The sequence below is a fragment of the Piliocolobus tephrosceles genome, chromosome 15 (assembly GCF_002776525.5).
Source record: "Piliocolobus tephrosceles isolate RC106 chromosome 15, ASM277652v3, whole genome shotgun sequence".
Taxonomy (NCBI): domain Eukaryota; kingdom Metazoa; phylum Chordata; class Mammalia; order Primates; family Cercopithecidae; genus Piliocolobus; species Piliocolobus tephrosceles.
In genome coordinates this window covers 27,588,377-27,614,581 of record NC_045448.1, presented here as the reverse complement: position 1 = coordinate 27,614,581, position 26,205 = coordinate 27,588,377, and the positions used below count along the sequence as shown (strand labels likewise).

The 26,205-nt window shown below is 41.6% G+C and overlaps 3 protein-coding genes and 1 non-coding gene across 9 annotated transcripts in view; 2 read left to right on the top strand and 2 right to left on the bottom strand.

Annotated features, from left to right (window-relative positions):
* Positions 1 to 1,254, bottom strand: part of SLC4A1AP (solute carrier family 4 member 1 adaptor protein) — a 32,989-nt gene extending 31,735 nt beyond the window's left edge. Inside the window, exon 1 of the mRNA XM_023217239.1 lies at positions 146 to 1,254. Within this exon, the coding sequence (XP_023073007.1) occupies positions 146 to 808 (663 nt within the window). The 5' untranslated portion in view covers positions 809 to 1,254. The remainder of the gene's footprint in view (positions 1 to 145) is intronic.
* On the top strand, positions 889 to 14,240 carry SUPT7L (SPT7 like, STAGA complex subunit gamma). 5 transcript variants are annotated; one of them, XM_023217252.1, is made up of 6 exons: positions 889 to 1,396; positions 2,441 to 2,543; positions 3,270 to 3,729; positions 7,017 to 7,341; positions 9,434 to 9,671; positions 11,302 to 14,240. In XM_023217252.1, the coding sequence occupies exons 3-6, from the start codon at positions 3,317 to 3,319 to the stop codon at positions 11,562 to 11,564; spliced, it is 1,239 nt and encodes a 412-aa protein (XP_023073020.1). In that variant the 5' UTR covers positions 889 to 1,396; positions 2,441 to 2,543; positions 3,270 to 3,316; the 3' UTR covers positions 11,565 to 14,240. The 5 variants fall into 5 exon arrangements, with proteins under 5 accessions (XP_023073020.1, XP_023073019.1, XP_023073018.1 ...); XM_023217251.1 differs by having other exon boundaries at positions 889 to 1,401; positions 3,325 to 3,729; XM_023217250.2 differs by having other exon boundaries at positions 1,053 to 1,210; positions 3,325 to 3,729; positions 11,302 to 12,800.
* Positions 14,206 to 26,205, bottom strand: part of GPN1 (GPN-loop GTPase 1) — a 21,002-nt gene continuing 9,002 nt past the window's right edge. Inside the window, exons 10-14 of one of the 2 annotated variants that reach the window (XM_023217254.3) lie at positions 25,245 to 25,327; positions 24,083 to 24,122; positions 22,842 to 22,932; positions 17,419 to 17,526; positions 14,206 to 14,930 (exon numbers count right to left, since the gene is read on the bottom strand). In XM_023217254.3, coding sequence (XP_023073022.1) covers positions 14,845 to 14,930; positions 17,419 to 17,526; positions 22,842 to 22,932; positions 24,083 to 24,122; positions 25,245 to 25,327 — 408 coding nt within the window. In that variant the 3' untranslated portion in view covers positions 14,206 to 14,844. The remainder of the gene's footprint in view (positions 14,931 to 17,418; positions 17,527 to 22,841; positions 22,933 to 24,082; positions 24,123 to 25,244; positions 25,328 to 26,205) is intronic. The other variant, XM_023217255.1, reaches the window with a different exon arrangement.
* On the top strand, positions 23,192 to 23,320 carry LOC111546054. Its single transcript, XR_002732631.1, has one exon. It is a non-coding gene; the product is annotated as a small nucleolar RNA SNORA36 family (small nucleolar RNA).

The window sequence follows — 26,205 nt, the reverse complement described above, 5'->3', positions numbered from 1 at the left end:
GCGCTCTGGAGATGATAGGCCAGACTTGATTCCTTCACTTTTGTAACCGCTGAGTGGGAGATTCTTCTTCCTCATCAAAAGCTTAAGAAGCCCAAGAACGCAGCCCAATGAGCCCGAGATTTCAATTCTAGGTTTTTCTACCTACCTGCAGGATAAAGAGCCGGGTGCTGCCTCCGAAGCGAACAACATGCCCAACGTGGACTCGACAGTAGGTGCGAGGTGGGATGCGAGTTTTGTTGAGAAAAGTGCCATGAGTGCTTCCCAGATCGTAGAGGTAGAAGCCTGGCCCGCTGCTATCGCATTCTCCGTCAGGGCCGGACGCCTTGTGCTGCAGCACTGCGTGGTACCGAGACACCGAAGGGTGCTCCAGGCACACGTCGCAGCCAGACAGCCTCCCGAAAAGGCAGTAACTCGTCCCTTTCAAGCTACGGGTGCCAAGGATAGTGCCGCCCTTCAGGGTCTCTAAGCTGTAGGGGGCTGTGGCAGGGCCACCCCATGGAGGCTCTTGGTAGGGGGGAGCCCTGGCTGAACCGCCAGAGGAAGAAACCGCTGTCGCGGGGCGCGACTGCTCCTCCTGTAGACTCCTAAAATCCCCGCAGTCCGGCTGAGGAGGAGGGACGTCGGGCTCCCCAGAACTGGAGTCCTGCAACGCAGTGGGCCCTTCCTTCTGCACCTCCTCAGGGTTTGAAGAACTGGTGGCCGGGGCCTTACTCCGCGCCGCTGCGGGCACCGGCAGAGCTGGCTTCTTGAAGTCCCCACTGAGCTCTTGCGATGCCAGCGGCTCTGACTGAGAGAGAATGTCAGCCATCCTCAACCGGTGCAACCTCGAAATCTGCTCCTTCGAAACCTCACCCTTCGGTCTTTACGTTCCTGTACACGTCCCACTCTCCCAAGGTCCCAGTGGCGTCTGCAGGCGGCGATGGTGAAGTTGCTCCTTCACGACCTGGAGAGTTGCAAACTGGTGCTAACACGAAAAGGTCATAATACGAGAAAAACAAAAACGGTTATCGGGATGCTGTGCAGAACGGGGACATCTTTAGAGGTTACAACGAGATCGTAATGACTTCCTGTTGCATAGCTTGATTGAGAAGAAGCGCTTCCGGCGGTCTTAGCTCACTAATCAACAAACCAGCTTTTGGGGCTTGACGCGACCCTTGCCTCAGGCCTCTTGGGGTCCAGACAGACGCCCAGCCCGCTCTGCGAGGCAGCAGTGAGTAGTGTGGTACCTCCTTGTCTCGGTTCAGGTACAGACCTCCCCTTCTTCCGGCTGCTCTGGACAGCAGGCGACCTCAGGACCCTCTGATTGGCGCCTGCGCCGGCGGACCGTGACCGAGAAAACCCCTGGAGGGACTTGGGCATTCCTTGGGCTCAGTGCCTGTTCTTCCTGCTCCTTTCGGTAAAGTAAGGGAAGAGGGCGACTTTTTTTTTTATTTCGTTCATTCATTTATTTTTTTCTGAAATTAATTATTAAGGCAGAATAGTTTAGTGGTTAAGAGTGCAGACTCCGGAGACTGTCGATTTTCGACCTCGCCATTTGTGACATTGGGCAAGACACTAGGCCTCAGCCCTCACTCTGAAAAATGGGAATAAGATTATTAGCTTCATAAGGTTGTTGGAAGAATTGAATTAAACAATAAATGCCAGCCGGAACGGTGGTTCATTCCTGTAATCCCAACATTTCGGGAGGCTGAGGCGGGAGGGTGGCTTGAGCCCAGGAGTTCCAGAGGAGGCTTGGCAACATGGCGAGACCCTGTCTCGCCAAAAAAAAAAAAAAAAAAAAAAATTCTGGCGCACGCCTGTAGTCCCAGCTACTCGAGAGGCTGAGGTGGGAGAATTTCTTGGGCCCAGGAGGTTGAGGCTGCAGTGAACTATGATTGTACCACTGCACTCCAGCCTGGGCTACAGAGTGAGACCCTGTCTCAAAAAAGAAACAAACAAAAAAGGTGAAGTCTGGTATATAGTAAACATTCAAGAAATGCCAGATAGATATTTCTCTGTGCCTGGCCCTGTAACAAGACCATGGCCATAAGAAATAGGAGGAAAAAATCTATTGCAATAAGTACTAATTAAAATCCAAGGATAAATGCTGTGACGCAGACATGCAAAGCACTGTGAGAATAGAGAAAGGGAGATGCACTGGGGAAGTGACGGAGGGTGGGGACTTATGCTGTACTTAAAAATGAATATGAGTCTGCCAGGGATGTGCAGGGTTGGCAGAGCATTTCTGGCAGAGTTCACAGCTGGAAGTGTCAACTGTGGAAATGTATAGCATTCTCAAGAAACTGAGTAGTATAATGTTGTTAGAACAAAGGTAGTCATTTCACCCAGGGTGTTCCTCCTTTGTGCTTCCACTACCCCAGGTCCATATACCTCTAGAACAGTACTTACCACGTACTTTCATATTGAAATATTCTGCTTCTGTTTCTCTTCCTCACCTCAGGGCAAGGATCTCACATTATCAGTCTTTGATCCGCACAGAATGCCAGGCATTTGATAAATATTTGTTGAACTTGAAGAGACATATGGACAATGAATCTGCAAAGGTGAGTTGAAACCAGATTGTGAATTTTGTTGAATGGTAAGCCAAGGAATTCTGACTTTTTCCAGTAGGCAATGGGAAGCCATTAGATTTAAGTTTTAAAATGAGTAAGTCTAGCAGCAGTGTAGAGAATAGATTACATACAAAGAGAGATTGGAGGAAGGGATACCAATTAGGAGGCAGCAGAAATCTCTCACATTCCTCACATTCTATATGTCAAAAGTTGAAAGCATAATGCCATTTATATTAGTGGTTCATAAATTTTTCCACCAGGACCATGCCTAAGACACACATAATAAGAACCACTTCTTACTATCTTTAACGCTACTTGCTTTTCTCCTATTGATCCAGCACAAATGTATCAAGATACTTTATCATGCCTTGCTTATTGTTCAGGATTGAGCATGATGGTAGTTCTGGTAATGAGTTAGTGAGTGAGATGGAAATAGGGATACTAGAGCTCCAGATGCTGTTGTAGTTGGTCCACTAATGACCCAAATTCTACCCTGTGGTTCAGTGTAGTAGGAATTGTCATAGTATGACAATAACCAGCATCTAACAGTTTTGTTTAGGGAGAACATCTTTGGTCCTGCAGTTTTGCTGACACTGACATTTTTCTAAGTGGTCACAAATAGCCTGCTTTTTACATAAATAGCTGGCTAGACCTCGTATTTTTCACTACAGAAGCCTATAATCTAAAGTTGCCAGGATTTAAACACATTACTTTTAGGTTATCGTCTACATTTATCCTGAGACCTCTTCTCTTCTTATTCCAAAATGTTGAGATACTGGGGAGAGATACCAATATCATCAAGCCAGACCAACAGAAGTTCCTTTGATTTGCTCCCACGGGAGTTCCGTCTGGTGGAAGTCCATGACCCACCCCTGCACCAGCCCTCAGCCAACAAGCCGAAGCCCCCCACTATGCTGGACATCCCCTCAGAGCCATGTAGTCTCACCATCCATACGATTCAGTTGATTCAGCACAACCGACGACTTCGCAACCTTATTGCCACAGCACAGGCCCAGAATCAGCAGCAGACAGAAGGTGTAAAAACTGAAGAGAGTGAACCTCTTCCCTCGTGCCCTGGGTCACCTCCTCTCCCTGATGACCTCCTGCCTTTAGATTGTAAAAATCCCAATGCACCATTCCAGATCCGGCACAGTGACCCAGAGAGTGACTTTTATCGGTAAGTCAAGGCTTTGCTGTATCTTACTTTTCTCAAGTCATCTTCCCAACAACCCTGTTTAGCTTGTAATAGCATTTCCATTTCCATGCGAGGAAAATGAGGATAAGAGTAGTTGACTTGGCCAAGGTTTCTCAGGTAATTAGTGAGATGTCTAAGTTTTGAATGCCAGTCTTCAGAATTCAGGGTCTGTATTTTTTAATTTTTTGAGTGCTTACTATGTGCCAAGCACTTTACTAGGAGCAGGGTAATACACTGGTATGTAAAAAAGGCCATGGCCTCATAGTTCTTAGGATCTAGTCTGTTCTCTTTAATATAAAAAATATATTATGGGTTTAACTCGGTGTCTTTAAATTGGGATTCATGGACTTATTCTGGTATTTTTAGGAATCCACAAATCTATACAAGAATCTTTAAATTGTGTGTTTTCATTTTGATAACATAGTTTAGGAAATAATAATATAAGCTGAGCACAGTGGCTCAAGGCTGTAATCCCAACACTTTAGGAAGCCAAGGTGGGTGGATCACTTGAGGCCAGGAGTTCAAAATCAGCCTGGCCAACATGGGGAAACCTCATCTCTACTAAAAATACAAAAATTAATCAGGTTTAGTGGCTGAGGCACGAGAATCACTTGAACCCAGGGGAGGCAGAGATTGCAGATGACTCCACTGCACTTCAGCCTGGGTGACTGAGTAAGACCCTGTTGGGAAAAAAAAAAAAAAAGAAAGAATAATATAAAAATATTATTGATCCCTGCTACTCAATATCTGGTCCAAGATCTGCAGCATCAACATAACCTGGGAGTTTTTTAGAAATGCAGAATCTCAGGCCTCACCCAGTCCTCCTGAATCAGAATCTGCATTTTAACAAGATCTCCAGGAGATTTGTATGTGCATTTAAGTTTGAGAAGCCCTGCTCCACATCCTCTGAAGGGGACTGCCTTATAACCTAGAGCTACTACTAGATGTCAGTGTGCAAATTGTATTTAATGCCAAACAATTACTTTTTTTCTTTTCATTTTGAAATTTGCCAAACCTACAGAAATGTGTAAGTAGTACTCAACAAATATCCAAATACCCTTCACCATGATTCACCAATGTTTAACATTTTGCCACATTTACTTTCTCACATATGTGTGTGTATACACATATATACACACATATACAAACATACATATATGTATACTTGTGTATGCACACATTTTCCCCCAAACATTTTAAAGGAAGTTGCAGACATCGCCATATTTCACCCCTAAATTCCTCAGCATGCATATCCTAATAAGGAAATTTTCCTGCATAATCATAATACCATTAACACACCAAAGTAAATGAACATTAAATACTACTTAATAAGTTCATATTCACATTCTTCCAATTATCTTTTGTAAATATCTTCCCCCCCTCCACCGAGTCCAGGACCTAACAAAGATTCATGCATTGTATCTGGTTGTTATGCCTCTTTAGAGTCTTATGAGTTCAGGTCACTTGTAGAATGTCGCAATTACTGGATTTGTTGATTATCTCCTCAAGATTAGATTCAGATTAAATATGTTTGGCAAGAATACTACAGAAGTGATATTATTTGTTATTTATTACATCTACCTGTTGCCAATAATACTATTTTAATGGTTCCCAAACTAACAAGAAAAGTACAGAAATAGACTAAATACATAAGGGTTGCATTGCAGTTGGGCCAGGTGAAGGCCAGATTATATCAAGGTCCACTGTAATAAAAAGTTCTGAAGTCACTGGAATAATGAAAAGAGGAGGCATAACTGTTATTACATGCACAGCAAATATATGCTAGCATAGACACGCCCAACTCAAAAAACTTGCTCTGTGGTGATCAATACTGTATTCACATACTGAGGGCAATTTAATTTCAACAACATAATGTTATCTATCATATTAAATTGATAGTGTTATTTATGCATTTTTAGTTTTGTATCAAATTTATATCGTTAGTAAGAGCCATAACCATCAAAAGTTTGTACATGGTTTTATTTTATACATATTTAAGAAACTGTATAACAAAAATAATTCGCATCAGCTATGAGGCCACCAAAAAATTATTTTCCTTTGAAAGAGGTCCACATATTATTCTAGGAAAGTGATATTGGTTTAGTTGTCTCTGTTTATTAGGTACCTCTGAGGCCTTTAGCTTTTGGCGGAGAGACACTGGCCATGGAAATGACGACGATAGTAAATGAAAAGTTGCTTGGCAATTAATTGTCTTATTCTCAAACTATTATGTAAACTGCAATAGTTGCTATTGAACAGGTCAGGGTTTAGTGGGTGGATAACCCCTCGGGTACTTTTGTACAGTGCGTGATGACACATGCCAAGTATGAACCAAGGAAATATGATTTTCTGTGCTCTATTTTATTTTTATTGGTAAAATAAATTCCTTTGTCAGGGATAGGCAGAAGCCCATAGGAGATTTCAAGAGACAGGTAAATTATTAAAAGCTTCTTAAGTTATTTTTAGATCAAATAGCTTTCTTAAATTTTTTCTTGGAAATATTAAGATTTCTGCAGTGGTGATTGGGGCAAAATGGTGTATTATGAAGGATACGGTTTCTGGAGTCAGAAGCTTTACCACTTATTAATAACATGTAAACAAATTTTGGCAAGTCAGCCCTTCTGAACCTGTTTCCTCTCCTGGCAAATAGAAATAACAATAATGCAGACCCTACCCATTGCACAACACAGGATAGGATGAAAATGCTTTATAAGCTATATACGTTTTAAACTGCTTTTATAAAATTGAGTTGCCTTCCCTGTTTTGAAATGGTCCCTTGTAATTTTATAAGAATCTAAGAATCTTAAACTCCTGGCAAGCTGTGAAGAATCTCTTTATTGGAACTGTGAATTTCTAAAAGTTTGTATTAATATATTGCCCAGCATGTATGAAAACTAGGTTATGGTAAAATAATTAGAGCATCACTGAGCAGTGTCTGGGCTATACTGTTAAACTTAATCCTAAAAGTGATCAAAATTGAACAGTTGCTAGAAGGAAACTTTCTTTTCACTAGATATCCTTTTGGACTGTGTATTATAGACATGTATTGCCTATTCAAACTATGTCTTTGGAGGAGATCAAAGATATGACCATGGGTTGCTAAGACATGTCCTGATAGCAGCAGGATGAAACTGAGCTATGTAACTTGGATAGAATTTCCCTGGAAAGCTAGGCCAGTGGCTTGACTGGAATTGTAAAACTCCTGGGGAGACAGGTGAGGTCACCCCTTTGCAAGAACATTAATAACATCATCATATCTCCACTTTCAGTGGGAAAGGGGAACCTGTGACTGAACTCAGCTGGCACTCCTGTCGGCAGCTCCTTTACCAGGCAGTGGCCACAATCCTGGCCCACGCAGGCTTTGACTGTGCTAATGAAAGTGTCCTGGAGACCCTAACTGATGTGGCACATGAGTATTGCCTGAAGTTTACCAAGTTGTTGCGTTTTGCTGTGGACCGGGAGGCCCGGCTGGGACAGACTCCTTTTCCAGATGTGATGGAGCAGGTATTCCATGAAGTGGGTATCGGCAGTGTGCTCTCCCTCCAGAAGTTCTGGCAGCACCGCATCAAGGACTATCACAGTTACATGCTACAGGTGAGGCGACCCTGTTGAAAAGTGGGCACAGATGTCTGTGCAATCTAGGAGTGTTCAACAGGATCCCATAACACTTGGTCTAGAGTGCAGAGCAGAGAGTCTTGGAACCGAGTGAACTTAACATACTTTTATGATGGCCCTAGCAATGTTCCTGGCCAAATGGGTCTCCTTTAGTCAATGAACGGCCACATTCACAGATACTTCCTCTGGAAGAAACTAATCCACAAGTATATGGAATCTGAGAGAATGCAGGTAGTCTGATTTTATTCATCAAGTATTTATTGAATGCCTGTTGAGAGTCGAGCATTGTGGGATTCAGCAGTTACTAAGTTACCTGAGCGTACATTGTTTTTGAAGGGAAACAAACACAAGTCAACAAAAAATGATAAAACAATTTCAGGAGCTGGGCATGATGGCACATGCCTGTAATCCCAGCTACTTGGGAAGCTGAGGTGGGAGGATTGCTTGAGGCCAGGAGTTCAAGACCAGCCTGGACAATATAGTGAGACCCCCATCTCTATAGAAAATTTAAAAATAAAAATTAGCTGGACATGATGGCTCATGCCTGTGGTCTCAGCTACTCGGGAGTATGAGGTGAGATCACTTGAGACCAGGAAGTTAAGGCTGCTGCGAGCCATGATTGTGCCATTGCACTCCAACCTGGGTGACAGAGCAAGACCCTGTCTGAAAAAAAAAAAAAGAAAACATAGATCTCCTACTGGCAGTCCTCCCGCCTCAGCCTCCCAAGCAGCTAATATAATGGTTTGACTAGAATTATAATATATATATCTAATATAGCTGCTTCGGAGGCTGAGGTGGGAGGATTGTTTGAGGCCAGAAGTTTAAGGCCAGCCTGGGCAATATAGCAAGACTTAGCTGTCTCTAAGCACATACTCACAAAAATACAATTTTGTATGTTAAGTGCTATGAAAAAAAGTAAAATGATATTGCCTGGAGGATGGGTTGGTGGGGGGTGATTTTGGTTGGAACCAGAAATACCTAATCTCTTCAGCCCTTGTGCTCTTAAGTCATTTGTTCACTGTTTCAGTCTCTGCAGGTCTAAAATATTTAACACCCAAGAAAAAAAGTTTTTGCTAAGTGATCCAGATTTCCCACACCATTGATTATTCACCTAGGATACATATGTCAACTTTTTTTTCCTTTTTTTAGACAGGGTTGCCCGGCTGGAGTGCAGTGGCACAATCACAGCTCACTACAGCCTTGACCTGCTAGGCTCAAGTGATCCTTCCACCTCAGCCTCCCAAGTAGCTAGGACCACAGATGTGAACCACCATGCCCAGCTCTTTTTTTTTTTTTTGTGCCATTGCACTCCAACCTGGGTGACAGAGCAAGACCCTGTCTGAAAAAAAACTAGATGTTGCCCAAGCTGGTCTCAGACTCCTAGGCTCAAGTGGTCCTCCCGCCTTGGCCTCCCAAAGTACTGGGATGACAGGTGTGAATGACTGTGCCCAGCCTCCTGTTAATTTTTATAGCCAAAAAAAAATGTAATCTTTTGTCCCAGTTCTGTTTTAACACTTTTTAACCTTTATGTTACTTTTTTTTTTTTTTTTTGAGATGGAGTTTTGCTCTTGTCCCCCAGGCTGGAATGCAGTGGTGCAATCTTGGCTCACTGCAACCTCCGCCTCCTGGGTTCAAGTGGTTCTCCTGCCTCAGCCTCTCAAGTAGCTGGGATTATAGGCATGTGCCACCATACCCGACTAGTTTTGTATTTTTAGTAGAGACGGGGTTTCTCCATGTTGGTCAGGCTGGTCTTGAACTCCCGACCTCAGGTGATCCACCCGCCTCATCCTCCCAAAGTGCTGGGATTACAGGCGTGAGCCACCGTGCCCGGCTACCTGTATGTTACTTTTAATTAATCACATACACATTCTCTGCCAAACCAATTTTCTTTACATATCTCTATCACTCATAAATGCAAACTCAACACCTTAAACAAATCCCTACCATTGGCAGTGAATGTTTTAAAATTCTGTTATTCATGTTCTGTTGGCTTTTCCATGGGATGTCACAAGCTGACTATACAACTTGCTTTTAACATTTCCTTGGAAAATTGACTCTTGCTTGCCAACAGATTAGTAAGCAACTCTCTGAAGAATATGAAAGGATTGTCAATCCTGAGAAGGCCACAGAGGACATGAAACCTGTGAAGATCAAGGAGGAACCTGTGAGCGATATCACCTTTCCTGTCAGTGAGGAGCTAGAGGCTGACCTTGCTTCTGGAGACCAGTCACTGCCTATGGGAGTGCTTGGGGCTCAGAGTGAACGCTTCCCATCTAACCTGGAGGTTGAAGCTTCACCACAGGCTTCAAGTAAGACAAATAAACTTACTCACTTTAATTCTGGGAAATCTGCCAATTTCAGTACTTTTCGCTTTTTGGAATCAAGCTCAAGAGGTAGAAGAACAAAAGCAGCAGTGGACACAATGGAAAGTCCTAAAATGAATACAGTTTCACCTATCTAGAGATCCCAGCATTCTTCTCTTTCTAATTAGTGAAGAGAGGATTAGCAGCTTTACAGGCATTCTTTAAAATAATCCCTAGTTAAGATGTAGATGCAATATGTGTTGTCCTGTTGATTACCCAGGCTGATTCAGCTGATCCAGCTGTTTGGGAAGCTATCCCCTTCCTCCTTCAGTATTTTTTTTTTAGTATTCTGTATTGGTCCTTCCTGATGCTTGTACTTCATTGAATAAGACAGCTGCCAGATAGATGGGGGAGTGGTAATTGCTCAAGGATGTTCTCAGAGTTTTGCTTCCCTGCTAAAGTACTCTAACAAATTGAAGATGAAAGACACTGAAATAGGGCTTCCGGCCAGGCGTAGTGGCTCACACCTGTAATCCCAGCACTTTGGGAGGCCGAGGCAGGCAGATCATGAGGTCGGGAGATCGAGATCATCCTGGCTAACATGGTGAAACCCCATCTCTACTAAAAATACAAAAAATTTGCCAGGCACGGTGGCAGGCACCTGTACTCCCAGCTACTCGGGAGGCTGAGGCAGGAGAATGGCGTGAACCCCGGAGGCTGAGCTTGCAATGAGCCAAGATTGTGCCACTGCACTTCAGCCTGGGCAACAAAGCAAGACTCCGTCTCAAAACAAAAAAAAAGGCTTCCCAGTTAGAGGTATCTGGCTTCTTTTTCCAGACTCTGTGATTACCTTAGGAGCCAGGACAACTAACTGGTTATGTGTCAGTTAGGTTGCCAATTAGTCTGGGCACTCAGTTGTTTACACATATAAATTGTCATTTCATCAGTGCACAAATGACTCAAACAGCAAATCCTCAAATGTGGTCTAAATGGAATTAGGTCATACTTTTAAAAGTAAAACACATTTTAAAAGTGTTGGGCAGACAGCCTTTCACTATGGAAGAATAACCATAAGAGAGCAGCATTGATAGAACACACAGAGAGATGGGAGGGCCAAAGAGAAATTGTTACAGACTTCGGGACCATGTCTCTTCAAAGGACACCAGGTAGAGAACTGCTGTTAGCATTATGTAGTGACCGTTAACTTTTCATAATGTGAGAGATGACCAGACACCCAAACAAAAGGCAGGAAAACAAGATGGCCCCATAAAAGAAGGAAGGACAGGCAAACTAAAGAGCTGAACAAGGCCTGTGGTTGTGCATGTCTTTGGGCTGTGAGACGGGATCTTTCCACCTGCCTAGTTTCACTTCCCTGGTTTAGGGAAAATGGGAGTGGGTGAGGTAGAGGAAAGAAAGGTAGAAGAAATGGAAAAGAAGATAATCAGAGCCAGTAATTTTTTTGTGATGGTTAACTTTTTGAAGCAGAGAATAACAACCATGTTCTCCTGACAAGTACAGAATCAGAGTGAAAACTGAGCTCAAAGAATATTAGTTGGTCCTGAGTGATATATTTACTCTACTTTGTTCTACACTTGGCTTACCACGAGGTATATGTCCACCTTTCCTCTATTTCTAGGTGCAGAGGTAAATGCTTCTCCTCTTTGGAATCTGGCCCATGTGAAAATGGAGCCTCAAGAGAGTGAAGAAGGCAATGTCTCTGGGCATGGTGTGCTGGGCAGCGATGTCTTCGAGGAGCCCATGTCAGGCATGAGTGAAGCTGGGATTCCTCAGAGCCCTGATGACTCAGATAGCAGCTATGGTTCCCACTCCACTGACAGCCTCATGGGGTCCTCCCCTGTTTTCAACCAGCGCTGCAAGAAGAGGATGAGGAAAATATAAAAGGAAAAGAGGGAGATTTTTTGTCCAGACCTACTAGACCCAACAGAAAAAGTTTTTGTATTAGAATCTGTTTCCATAAAAATTGATTTGACTCCTGTTCTTAAACACAAGTGGTTTTTCCTTATTCCAGAGGAACTGGACGTCACCAAACAAGGTTGCATTTTACTTTTGCATCCAGTTTTCATAGTTTTCCACAACCGAGCCACCTTTCACAGATGAAATATGATGCTGCTGGCATGGCAATCAAAGCAAAGCACTGTCCTCGACTGTTGTCTTAACTATGACTAGACATGTTACTTAGCTTCTCTGCAGCCATTTCTCTTGTACAACTGAGAATCATACTTCTTTGACCTACCTTGTAGAGATGTGAGGATTTAGATGTTTGCTAACTTCAAAACTGTGCTTGAATAGACTCGTAATATATGCTCATATCAGATGTCAGTTTTCATTTAACTTGATTCATTTTTGGCTCAGGTCGTTGGGAATCCATTACTAATACCTAACAGGAAATAGCGAAACACAACATACCTTATCTGTTAGTCACCTTCTTAAAACTGTTTTTGCTGCTTTTGAAGTGTCTTATTTATAAGATCAGAGGTCTATGGTGACATAGCCTTTTTGCTTATTCAGACAGCTCTCTCCTATCATCCACATATTCTTCTCTAGACTTATTCCATCCATCCTCATCCTTTTGGCCTTTGTTATTTCTGTTCAGACTCACATACTTTCACCATATACATATTTTCAATTGTTTCTTTCCTTTTCTCCTTTGTGAGCAAAGCAAACAAGTACTGTCCAAGGACAGCCTTGTGCATATTTCATTTGTTGCATTTGCTTGGTCATCAGAGGACAGCAGTCCATTAAGCACACTTTGCTTCTGCTACTGTAAAGGCAGCCTTTAAAGCATAGCAATAGGTACCTTTCAACTTTGTATCATTGTCCTGAACAACGTAACTGTGGTTACTCATCCATCAGACTATCTGTACACATAAGTACCGAATCAGTATTTATTAAGTAAATGTTGTAGCACTGTAGTGATTAGGAATAATTAGCAAATGTGTTGCTTCATGCCTTGGTGATGGATGCCAGCGTGTTAAACTGCTAAAGTTTGGTTTTCTGATGCAGAATACATCTTGTAAAATTTAGACCACTCCTTTAATATAGACCAAAATAAGGCACAGCTTTAATTCATTATTGAATGCCTTAAATGTCCCAGGTATTGAGAATGAATATGATAGAAATAAGGTTATAGTTTAACATCTAATTTATACATTTGCCAATTGTAACTCTTTAGCACATTTATCTAAACCCTTTCTGTCACAGTATTTTTTAAAATTTATTTATTTTTGAGATGGAGTCTTGCTCTGTTGCCTAGGCTGGAGTGCAATGGTACAGTCTTGGCTCACTGCAGCCTCTGCCTCCTGGGTTCAAGCTACTCTCCTGCCGCGGCCTCCTGAGTAGCTGGGATTACACGCACGTGCCACCACACCCAGCTAACTTTTGTATTTTTAGTAGAAATGGGGTTCCACCATGTTGGCCAGGCTGGTCTCAAACTCCTGACCTCAAGTGATCTGCCCGCCTTGGGCTCCCAGAGTGCTGGGATTCCAGGTGTGAGCCACTGCGCCTGGCCTGTTGCAGTCTTACCTTCATTTTCCTTTGTTTATAATGAAAGTGGCCATTAGGCAGTCAGTTTCCATAAAGTAGCCAACTGAGAATTTATTTCATCTAGCAAACATTGAGTACCAATTATTTGCTAGGTCCTGTGCAAGGGATACAAAGATGATTAACACTCCTTACCCTTTTGGAGCTTAAAGCATAAGGAAGACAAGTTATTCTGTAAGGAAGATAAAGCATTCAAAAGTACTACAGAGAAAAACCAAAACCAAGTATGCTTGAGTTTTGCTTTGCGAATGTTCTCCTCTTAAAGAATAGTTTCAAATTTTGAGACCAGTGGTTCCCACTAAGTATAGAGCATTGAAATTAATACTTTATAATAAAACACTTTTATTGCTGCAGAATGTTAAACTGCAGAACAGGCACCAGATGGTCAAGATGAGGGTAATGTGAGAAGGCAAATGATGTAAGGATTAGTATCTGAGATTCACCTGGTCTGGAACTGTCATAGGCTACTATGCATCAGAATCACATGGAGGGCTTTCTAAAACAGACTGCTCGGCCCCACCCCTAAGGTTTCTGAGTTCATAGGTTTTAAGAGGTGAGTTGAACAATTCCCCAGGTGATACTAATATTCCTGGTCCACACTGTGAGAACCACTAAGTTGGAGTACTGACTCACAAAGATAAAATTCCTTAAAAGAAATGTACTGTTTTAAGACACTGTAAAATGTGGAAGTAGGGCAAACCTTTATAAGGGCTGTTATGTATGAAATGTGCCTCTGACCCAAATCCACGGCCTTTGTGTAAATCACCAAGGAGACTTTGCATTAAGTTCAGAGTACAGTACAAACTGGGCCTGGCTCTGTATTTACTCAGTATGTGCACGTGGGAAACTTTAGTAAAATACCACCTCCTTATTGAGACAAGTTTGGACATGTGGCCTTAAGCCTCTGTTGAACAGGAGAAGTGAAGCTATTTGCAATTATATAATTTCCTAATTTGAAATCATGACAAGCAGTCTTACAACAAATTTAAAATTAAAAACTCTTTATCCAAGTCAGCAATGAAACAGGATTCTGATTCATTAATCATGTCTTTCCCACTTTCTTCAACAAACCTGATGCCCTATAATGAGCTATACAGTATGAGGCATATTTCGTAGCAATGTTGGTTGATTGCCAAGGAGACTGCTGCCATTCTGGATAAGCTCATGTTTCACTTTTCCCTGGCTGCTAATAGAAGGGCAACTCAGGGTGCACGGTCAAGGGCAAGAAGCTGGGGTAATAAAGGCTATACTTTGAGCCTAATAATAGAGATCTGAGGTGGTCACGAGGAGACTATGTTCTTTTGATTCCATTCCTCAGCAGCAAAAGTACTTGAGTTCAGATGATAAACTTGAAGTAGGCTTGGAAGAGTATCAGCTCGGTATATCCTTCCTTGCATAAATACAAGGGAAAGGCCAAGGGATAATCAGTGTTAACCTGCCAGGTCCAAGGATCTTCTATCCCTGACTTCATCTGAGTCACAGGATTTCTCTAATAAGAGAAACTCTGCCACTCTGAGGAAAATTGTCCTTTATGGGAGCCCCCAGTCAGAGGTAAGGATAGTTCTTTCACGTGGAGGTCCAAAATTCTGACTTCTAGAAACAAGTGTCCTGAAGTCTCCTATTTATTGTTTCTCTTCCAGTATTGTGCCATCGATTCTTGCATAAAATTCTGGAATGCTGGCTCTTCATGGCTTTCCTCTGTAACTGCAAGGAAAAAGAGCAATTCTTTTTCAACTCTTCCATTAGATAAACTGATTAGAGCCCCTGTCACCCATCCATCAGAAAACAGTACGTTACTTCTAAGAAACTTAAGTACTCACTTCCCTCAAAAAGGAAATGTCTCCTAGAAGCATGCTCTATCATGCTGCCCAAAATGTAGTTTCTTTTTAAGTAGAAAGAATACCTCCCTCATAGTAACTAAAATAAGGTCCCTCTTGCAGGTATTTTTAACCAAGAGAAATGAAAACACATGTCTACACAAAGATCTGTTTGGAAATGTTTATAGTTACTTTACTCATAATAGCTAAAATCCACCCAAACATCAATCCACTGAGGAATGGATAAACTGTGGTACATCCACAATAATGGAGTATCACTCAGCAATAAAAAAGAACATACTACTGATACATGCAACAACATGGAGAGACTACACTGATGAGTCAAAAAAGGCAAATGCAAAAGGCTAAATACTGTGATTCTATTTCTACGGCATTCTGGAAAAGGCAAGATCAAAGGAACAAAAATCAGTCAGTGGTTGCCAGGCACTAGGTGTTCAGGACGGGGACTGAAAAAAAAAGGGACATGAGGAAGTTTTGGGGGGCGAGGGATATGTTCTACATTTCAATTGTGATGATGGTTACAAGAAAGTATGTATTTGTTAAAGCTCAAACTATATACTCAAAAAGGTGAATGTTACTGTTGGTAAATTACATCTTAACAAATCTGATTAAATGAGGCAATTTACATGTAAAACCCAAAGAATAACGAGGTTTGCTCTTGGCCATAGCTAAGACCTAAATCCTATGATTGGTTTTGTTTGTTTGTTTTTTGTTTTTTGAGACGGAGTCTTGCTCTGTCGCCCAGGCTGGAGTGCAGTGGCACAATCTCGGCTCACTACAAGCTCTGCCTCCCAGGTTCATGCCATTCTCCTGCCTCAGCCTCCCAAGTAGCTGGGACTACAGGTGCCCGCCACCACACCCGGCTAATTTTTTTGTATTTTTAGTAGAGACGGGGTTTCAGCATGTTAGCCAGGATGGTCTCGATCTCCTGACCTCGTGATCCACCCGCCTCGGCCTCCCAAAGTGTTGGGATTACAGGCATGAACCACTGTGCCCAGCCTTTTTTTTTTTGTTTGAGACCAAGTTTCACTCTTGTTACCCAGGTTTGAGTGCAATGATGAGCTCTCAGCTCACTGCAGCCTCCGCCTCCAGGTTCAAGTAATCCTATTGCCTCAGCCTCCCAAGTAGCTGGGATTACAGGTGCCCATCACCAAGCCCAGCTAATTTTTTGTACTTTTAGTAGAGATGGGGTTTCGTCATGTTGGCCAAGCTGGTCTCAAACTCCTGGCCTCAGGTGATCTGCCCCCACTAGGGCTCCCAAAGTGCTGGGATTATAGGTGTGAACCACCGCGCCCAGCCTATGGTTGTTTCAAGAATCAGATTCTGGCAGGGCATGGTGGCTCACGCCTGTAATCTCAGCACTTTGGGAGGCCGAGGTGGGCAGATCACTTGAGGCCAGGAGTTCGAGACCAGCCTGGCCAACATGGCGAAACCCCATCTCTACTAAAAATATAAAAAATTAACCAGCTGTGATGGCGTGTGCCTGTGGTCCCAGCTACTTGGGAGGCTGAAGTGGGAGAATTGCTTGAACCTGGGAGGCAGAAGTGGGAGAATTGCTTGAACCCAAGAGGCAGAGGTTGCAGTCAGCCGAGATCGTGTCACTGCACTCCAGCCTAGGCAACAAAGCAAGACCCTGTCTCAAAAAATAATAGTAACAATTAGATTCTGCTCACAGGTCATAAAACTATGCCAAGTGGAATTTGGGTTTCCAGAGCCAATCTATCCTTACTGTTTTAGTCCACACCACCTTATGTATTCTTTTTGTTTTTTGTTTTTCAGACGGTCTTGCTCTGTCGCCCAGTCTAGAGTGCTGTGGCACAATCATAGCTCACGATAGCCTCAAACTTCTGGGCTCAAGCAACCCACCCACCTCAGCCTCCCAAGCAGCTTGGACTACAGTTGTGAGTAACCACGCCCAGGTGTTTTTTTCTTTTTTGTGGAGACTGAGACTCACTATGTTGCCCAGGCTTGTCCAGAACTCCCGGTCTCAAGCACTCCTCCTGTCTTGGCCTCCCAAAGCGGTGGGATTACAGGCATGAGCCACCACACCCAGCCCTTACGTATTCTTAAAACACAATACAAATAACAACAAACAAAAGTCCTGGATCCCTCAAACCAAGTTAGGACCTAAAGATAAGAAGGCATAAGACCAACAAAAGGCCTGTAATCAGCTCAGTATTAACCAGCCAGTAGGCAGGACAGGAACTCTCAATATAGGAAACTCTTTTCTGGTGCTGTATCCTTCACCATCTCCTCTCCCCCACTATTACTGGCTACGTGCTTAACAATAAGAAACTCCTGGGCAAACAGTGTGAGGATAAGCAGATGCTCTGTTGCCATGGGCCACCTCTCACCTCTGTGGTCAATGTCATCAGTGTCGCTGTCTGCTTCCTCATCCTCTTCATCCAAGGTTCCTCGAGTCAGGATCAAATCAGAAGGGTGCAGCACAGGAGATACGCTGTCTACAGTGAAAACACCTATCAGTGCATATGCCTCCTTAAAAAGGTGATTTTGAATCACTGAGTAACTATGATCATAAACTGGCAGGATGAAAGCGCTCACGATACATATAAATGCAGGATCTTACCTCTTCTAAATGTATTGGTAATACCACTTAACATTTCTGTAATAGCTTAGTTCACAAAGTGCTTTCACAAGGCAAATAGCCCTAGGAGTACCATATAAGCTGAGGGAAATAATTTTCAAGAAGCTTGTCTTAGTAGTAGCATCATTCTTTCTTACTGGCTCATAGCTTGGAAGGGGTGATGGTTTTTCCTATGAAAGCTAACAACATTTGAGCAGATCCAGTGTGCTGGTGAGTCACAGTGAAAGTGTGGAGTGCTAAGGAAGCCTCCTGGTGGAAATGTAAGTTCAGAGAAGGTCTGCAGAAAATACAGGGTGAAATGATATCGAGGACCCAGGGTATTATTTAAGAGGAGGAGGGAGGGGAAAAATAGAAAATCAAATACACTAATAGAAGTAAAATTCCCTATTCAGAAAAACTAGTAAGGGCTGAGCTCCAGGAATCAGAAAGAAGTCTCATCAAGTCACTACTGCCATGAGAGGACCTGGCCACTCTCTCTTCAGGAGCCTATGAGGCTTGCAAGAGCTCAGCTAGAGAATAAGGGTGGCCAGAGACGGCAATATCAACTGGCACAAATCTCAAGGGGCCTGTGGGCCTCAAAAAGGAGGAGGACAGGACATGCTGACAGTAAATGCTTCATTCTGTGCCCAACTAACAATTATGCAACTATACTTGTGACTTTCCTCAAATGATTGACTTAAAACTCTCTCAACCTTCAACAGGTTAGCTGATTACAGCAAACCCTTTGCAGCAGTAGTTTTAACATTCACTTCACATATTCAGAAGTGATTCTTAAGGACTGTGGCACATAGAAATGTATTTTGCTGAGCTATGCAACAGGATGGCACAAGTGAGTTCACTTAACTGGTAAACCCGGTCCATTACTAGCTTTGCTGTTCTCTACTAGACACAGAGCAGTAACTTTCATGAACAGAAACATCACTCCTTTAAGAAAAATGTCCCAGGAAAAAAAAAAAAAAAGCTAGTGTTGCTGATGAGAAGAAAAAATAAATGTACAATTTATTACAATAAATAAATAAATGGAGCTTTTAAGTACAGTCAATTTGGTTGCAGGATCCCACTAAGCTGCAAAAGACTTGCACCTGAATCTTGAGGGCAGTCCCTCAATACGCAGGGGTGGGGATGGAAGGTGGGCTGTAAATGGAAACTAACTTAAAAACCCCTGGAGAGCCAATGATAAAACTAACTAAAAAATTTTTTTTAATTCAGTAAAGTAGCAGAATAAAAGATGAATATACAGTAATCAAAAGCCTTCATACATACAAATGTAAAAGTTATAAGATACAACGGTTCAGAAAATCCCATTTTTAACAGTAATGAAGGTTAAATACTTAGAATAAATTTCAAGCTGGGGCCAGGCATGGTGGCTCATGCCTGTAATCCCAACACTTTGGGAGGCTGAAACAGGCAGATCACCTAAGGTCAGGAGTTCAAGACCAGCCTGGCCAACAAGGTGAAACCTTGTCTCTACTAAAAATGCAAAATTAGCTGGGCGTGGTGGCACGTGCCTATAGTCCCAGCTACACAGGAGGCTGAGGCACAACAATTGCTTGAACCCAGGAGGCAGAGGTTGCAGTGAGCCAAGATTGCGCCATTGCACTCCAGCCTGGGTGACAGAGCAAGACTCCGCCTCAAAAATACATACATACATACATACATACATACATTTCAAGCTGGGTGCAGTGGTTCACACCTGTAATCCCAGCACTCTGGGTGGCTGAGGCGGGCAGATCTCTTGAGCCCAGGAGTTCGAGACCAGCCTGGGCAACATGGCAAAACCTCATCTCCACTAAAAATACAAAATTTAGCCGGGCATGGTGGCAGGCGCCTCTAGTTCCAGCTACTTGGGAGGCTGAGGCAGGAGAATAGCTTGAATCCAGGAGGCAGAGGCTGCAGAGAGTCAAGATCACACCACTGCACTCCAGTTGGGGTGACAGAGCAAGACCCTGTCTCAAAATAAATACATAAACATGATTTGTTTTTAAAAAAAATTAAAAAGAAACAGGCAAAAACTCTTGTTCAAAAAGGTTGGCTAAAATAACAGAAATATTTTTAAAAGAAATAAGAAAAACCTACATGTGGGAAACTGTAAACAGTCCTGAAAGACACAAGTAGACCTGACAAATACAAAGACACTCTGTGGTCTTGGGTAGCACGACTGAACATCATAGAGATGTCACTTCTCCCTAAATTAATTATGAATATAATGTAATCCCAACAAAAATAGCAAAAAGCTTTTTTAGGGAACTAGATAAAGTTGATACTCAGTTCATATGGAAGAACATGTAAGGACAGCCAAATAAAAATTAGGAGGAGAATCTGATCTAATAGATATTGAAACATAATTACATAATTAAAAGAACACGGTACAGGCATAAAAGTAAATAATCCTTGCTCATCAAAGCAAGTTAAAAGAAAAAAAAGTTGGCTGGGGATGGTGGCTCACGCCTATGATCCCAACACTTTGGGAGGCCAAGGCAGGAGGACTGCTTGAGGCCAAGAGTTCAAGACCAGCCTGGGCAACATCGTGAGACCTTGTCTTTATTAAAAATTTCCTTAAAACTAGCCAGATGTGGTGGCACACACCTGTACATCTAGCTACTCTGAAGGTTGAGGCAGGAGGAATGCTTGAGCCCAGGAGTTCAAGGCTGCAGGGAGCTACGATTGCACCACTGCATTCCAGCCTGGGTGACAGAGTGAGAAACTACCTCAAAAATAAATAAATAAATAAAAAGTAAACAGTCCAGTGAAATAATATAGAAATATATTCAAGTGCGCATGGAACTTTAGTATATTATACACACAGAATCTCAAAACGCTGTTACAAGCCAGGTGTAGTGGCATACACCTATCCGAGCTAGTTGGCAGGCTGACATGGAAAAATCGCTTGAGCCCAGGAGTTCCAGACCAGCCTCAGACCTCATCTCTTAAAAAAAAAAAAAAAAAAAGAACACTAACCCCCAAAAACAAACAAACAAAAAACTCACTGAGGCAAAGGCAGACTTTTAAATAAATCGTACAGATACAACTATTTATGAAAAAAATAACACCAACCTATATACCTCATACTATACCCAGGAATAAACTCGAATCGGGGATCTAAATTTAGAAAATAAAACCAGACAAATCTACAAAAAAAACATAGGTGAACTCCTCTTTAACACAGATGTATATAGAGGCTTCCTAACTGTGACTTAAAATCCCAGATGCAATAAAAGATAGATCAATTTGACTACATCAAAACAAATTAAGAACTTTTGCATGGCAAAATAACATCACGAACAAAGTCAAAGGATAACTGATAGGGAGAAAATATTAAATATTTGCAACATATAATCACAGAAAAATTGATATTCCTATTATAGCAATGGATATTAAAACTAATGGATGAACCTTAGAAAATTAAAAGGGTACTTATAGTCTCAAAGCATCACCTCACAAAATTCTTATTACAAAGAGAAAAACAGCCATATTTTAAAATAGTAATTTTTTTTGTTGTTTTTAAGATGGAGGGAGTCTCACTCTGTCACCCAGGCTGGAGGGCAGTGGTGCGATCTTTGCTCACTGCAACTTCCACCTCCCAGGTTCAAGAGATTCTCCAGCCTTAGTGAGTAGCTGGGAATATAGGCATGTGCCACCATGCCCGGCTAATTTTTTGTATTTTTAGTAGAGATGGGGTTTCACCATGTTGGCCAGGCTGGTCTCGAATTCCTGACCTCAAGTGATCCACCCACCTCGGCTTCCCAAATTGCTGGGATTACAGGCATGAGCCACTGCGCCCGGCCTAAAAATAGTAATTCTTTATGAAAAATGTAGCATACACTACTTCATAAAAATATACAAAGTTAACATCACCAGTAATGGGACAAATCAACATCATGTGCCTCCCGATGTGACTCCCTGAAAAACACAACTTCTGTAAAGTTCTGCCAAAAATTAGTCACCCAAATCAAATCACAAGGAAACATGAGACAAACCTAAATTGAAGGATGCTCTATAAAATAACTGTCCAACATGCTTAAAAAATGTCAGTCATGAAATACAAAAACAGACTAAGGAACTGTTCCAGATTCTAAAGGAGTATAAGGCATGTGAGAATTGAATACAACACACATCCAGAATTTTCTCCTGCTATCATGGGGAAATGGCTACATCTGAATAAGATCTATATGTTAGCTAATATTATAGTATTATGTCAATGCTAATTTCCTGATTTCTGATAACCGCACTGAGGTTATATAAAATTATGTCCTTGTTTTTACAAAAAAAAATACTGAATTATTCAAGATAAAAGAGTATTATATCTGTAACTTACTCAAATGATTCAGGAAAAATATATATTTATATAACATATACAGTCATATACAGATAGAGAAAAGAATAAAGTAAACATGGTAGAATGTTAACATTTTGGGAATCTGAAGACTTATGGCAATTATTTGTATTATTCATGTAACTTTTCTGTAAATCTGAAATTAAGGTCAAACCGTAAAAAAAAAAAATTATAAAAAAAAATCGAGGCGGGTTAAAAGTGTTAGAAACAAACAAACAAAAAAAACCGCAGCAGACATCAAGTATATTGCCAAAGTAAAGCAAAAACTTCCTGAAAGAGGAATCCAAAGTGGTATAGCTATATATAATTTCCAGTTGTTTGCCTTTCCAAATCCTTTATTTTTTAATATATATGTAAGCATATGTGTGATGTGTGTGTGTATATATGTGTGTGTATGTGTGTGTATATATATAAAACCACATTTCCTTTACCTTTTTCTCTTTATCTCTCTCATATATAAATAGAATTCTGCTGAGTAGAAATAAGTGTAACCGGCCAGGCACGGTGGCTCATGCCTGTAATCCCAGCACTTTGGGAGGCCCAGGTGGGCAGATCATCTGAGGTCGAGAGTTCGCGACCAGCCTGATCAACATGGAAAAACTCCGTCTCTACTAAAAATACAAAATTAGCCAGGGGTGGTGGCACATGCCTGTAATCCCAGCTACTCAGGAAGGCTGAGGCAGGCAAATCACTCAAACCTGGGAAGCAGAGGTTGCGGTGAGCTGAGACTCCAGCCTAGGCAACAAGGGCAAAACTCGGTCTCAAAAAAAAAAAAAAAAAAAGGAAATAAGTAAGTGTAACCTTTTTTTAGTTCCTAACACCAAGAAACCCTCCAATACCTTTGGCAGTCCCTGCATCCAAGGCTACAGAACCCATATCTTTTTGAAGGCGTTCCAGTTGTTCTCTCTGTCGTTGGCTCTCTGCACTGGCCTGTATATATAGAGAAAAATGTCATCATATTCAAAAAGGAGTCCCAAATTAGATGCGAGACTTCTCAGTGGAGATGAAGAATTATACAAATACTAGAGGCTACATAAAAACTGATGCAGATAAGGGACGTCCGGTATAGGGACAGAAACACTAAGTAGTGTGGGTCTGGGTTACAGCAGAAGTTCAGACTAGAGAGCTCTGCAGACTGATTTAAAGGATTCAGAAACTGAACACAAAAAGATTTCAAAAGAACCCTCAATTCCAAAGTGTTGAGTTCAGTCCAGGGTGGATCTCCTGCTCTGTTAATTAAACTGGAACATTTCAACTGGTTAGGCAAAATGCCTAGATAGAAAGCATTACTCTTTTTATTCATCCCCAGCCTACAAAATGAAAAAACAAAAGATATAATAAAATTTATTATACGGGAAAAAAACACAAAAACCTGAAGTACACATAGCAGGAAGGCTCAAAGACAAAGGATCCACTGAGCCTATGGAAGCAGGACACTCGATCATTTGGGATAAGAGAAGGCTGGGCATGGTGGCTCACGCCTGTAATCCTAGTACTACAGGAGGCCCAGCAGGGAGGATCGCAGGAGCTCAGGAATTTGAGACAAGCCTGGAAAACATAGTGAGACCCTGTCTGTACAAAAATTTACAAAATAAAATTAGCCAGGCATGTGGTACATACATGTTGTCCTAGCTACTCGGGTGGCTGAGATGGGAGGATCGCTTAAGCCTTTTTCAAAAGGTTGAGGCTGCAGTGAGCCGTGATCATGCCACTGCACTCTGGCCTGGGTGACAGAGTGAGACCCTTTCTCAACAACGAAAAAAGGAGTTGTGAATCACCACCATACTCTATACAAAATTCTAGAACTAGTTTTAAATTGACCTCTGAAAGGGAAGAAACATTAAGGAGCCTTTCTGCACCCAGACAACATACATACAAATGTACAAATTTAAATGAACAAGTATTTAGAAGATACACTGAAATTTCATTAGTCAATTGTACCTCAATAAAGCTACAAAAAACTTTTTTAATTAAATAAAAGATACATTACTAACCAAAACAAAAGCACTTATGTCATCAGGATCGAGCTGGGTTTTTTTTAATGGCTCTTTTAAAATATACAAACAGCCTCCCTTCTTACCAGTGATTTTTTCAGACGTTCATATTCAGGACGATATTCCCTGTAAAGAGAAACACTTTCTAAATTTCTTTGCTTAATCATCTATCCCACTCACTCCCCACATCCCTTATGTCCTCTGTTTTCCTAAGACTCTGACAATAATAAAATATCTGACTTCATTCAATATCAGATGTAACAAATCTTAGTCACTGACAGAGTCTACCCAATGGAATTAAAAGCCAAGGTGCCCACTCCCACCTTGGAACCAGGAGACACAATCCTGACTGCTGGGCTAGAAAGATTAATACTGGTGAGAACATGACTGATGAACTCATCATTCATTTGAGATAAAAGGCTGAGATAAGTAAAAGATAAGCCTGTTGAGCTCAGGATATGCAACATACAATTATGTGCTTTACTTGAACACCAACAGTGAAAGGATACAGAGAAGAGTCTATCCTAAGGTTCTGATAACAACCCTGTGTCTAATGAATCAAAATCAAAATAACGTGTCCGAAAACCAAAATATGGTTGTTAGGATCTTGCAAAATATGAAGCCAAAGACACACGCTAATAAGCCGGCTATCGTGCCACAGGCCTAAGGAAAGTGCACAGGACTCTGACTCCACTTTCCTTTAGTTAAATGGAATTCCAGTATTAACAATGACAATAGTTATAACATTTATTATAAAATATGCTTACATATACATATGTCAGCAATTGTGAAAAGTGCTGTATACATGTTTTCTCAGTCTTCACAACAACCTTAGTGCCAAATCCAGCCTACTGCCTGTTTTCATAAATAATGTTTTACTGTAACCCACGCCCATTCATTTATGAATTGTCTAAGGACGCTTTTGTCCTACAATGGCAGACTTGAGCAGTTGCAACAGAGACTGTATGGTCCACAAAGCCTGAGATATCTACTATTTAGCTGTTTACAGAAAAGTGTGATGATCCCTGCTTTTAATCACTCAATACAATGAAGATTTATACTTCCATTAAAAAAAAAAAGTTAAAGGGAACTTGTTACCCCTACGTGTGATCTGATTCAATACAGATATGCAAGGCAAATATAATACATCCATTATGAAAACTTAACGCTTCTCCTGGAAAAACTGCTTTCATATCAGAATTGTAGGTTATTAAGAATGTCATCAATAGAATTTTCCTCTATCCTCACCTTTCATATTCTTCGGCAGCACTGGTAACTTGCACAAAGAGTTCATCTAATCCAGTACCCAGAACAGCAGAGACACCCACCACCTGCCAAAAAGCATCATAAATGCGACATATTTTTTAATGAAGTATATTAACTTGTTCAAATGTCATAAAATCTTAGTAAGAGAGGTTTATACTTTGAGAAGTCTTTGGCAAAAAGCCAGGCTAAAAAAGAACAGCACACCTAGTCAAAAGTCACAGAAATAAGTCCATGGAAAATAAAAAAATTGAAAAAGAAAGATATGGCCTGAGTGCAGTGGCCCATGCCTATACTCCCAGTACTTTGGGAGACTGAGGCAGGAGATACACTTGAGGCTAAGCATTCAAGACTAGCCTGGGGAACACAGCGAGATCCCAGTCTCTACAAAATGTAAAAAATTAGCTGGGTATGGTATACCGCACATGCCTATAGTCTTAGCTGCTTGGTAGCTGAGGCAGGAGGATCCCTTGAGACCAGGAGGTCAAGGCTGCAGTGAGCTGTGATCCTGTCACTACACTCTGGCCTGGGTAAAACAAAGCAAGATACTCTCTCCAAAAGGAAAAAAGAAAAAAAAAAAAAAAAGATATAATTAGGACTGAACAATTAACAGGACTTATTATCTATTCCCTAACAAACCAAGCCAAATCACTTTCTGCTTTGTCTATGCCTTTGCTTGGGCAATTAACCCACTCTGCCTTTGCCTACATAAATCTTACCCTTCTTCAAAGCATACCTCTAATGCTATATCCTCCAAAATCTGTCATTTCGATCTGCCACCTCACCATCATCAGGCCCAACTTCCAATCTTTCTTAAGGTACTTACTATAATATATCATATGTTTTAATTCTGTGTGTAGCCTTCTCTCCCAAATAGACTATAACCTCTGAAGTTGGGGTCCCTATCTTATTCTTCTTGTACACTCCACAATTTTTAATAAGCAAT

What these genes read in the sequence shown, in the direction of transcription:
- SUPT7L (XM_023217251.1), top strand. An exon ending in ATCACAGTTACATGCTACAG is followed by an intron (nt 7,342 to 9,433) that starts GTGAGGCGACCC and finishes GCTTGCCAACAG; the next exon opens with ATTAGTAAGCAACTCTCTGA. An exon ending in AGCTTCACCACAGGCTTCAA is followed by an intron (nt 9,672 to 11,301) that starts GTAAGACAAATA and finishes CTCTATTTCTAG; the next exon opens with GTGCAGAGGTAAATGCTTCT.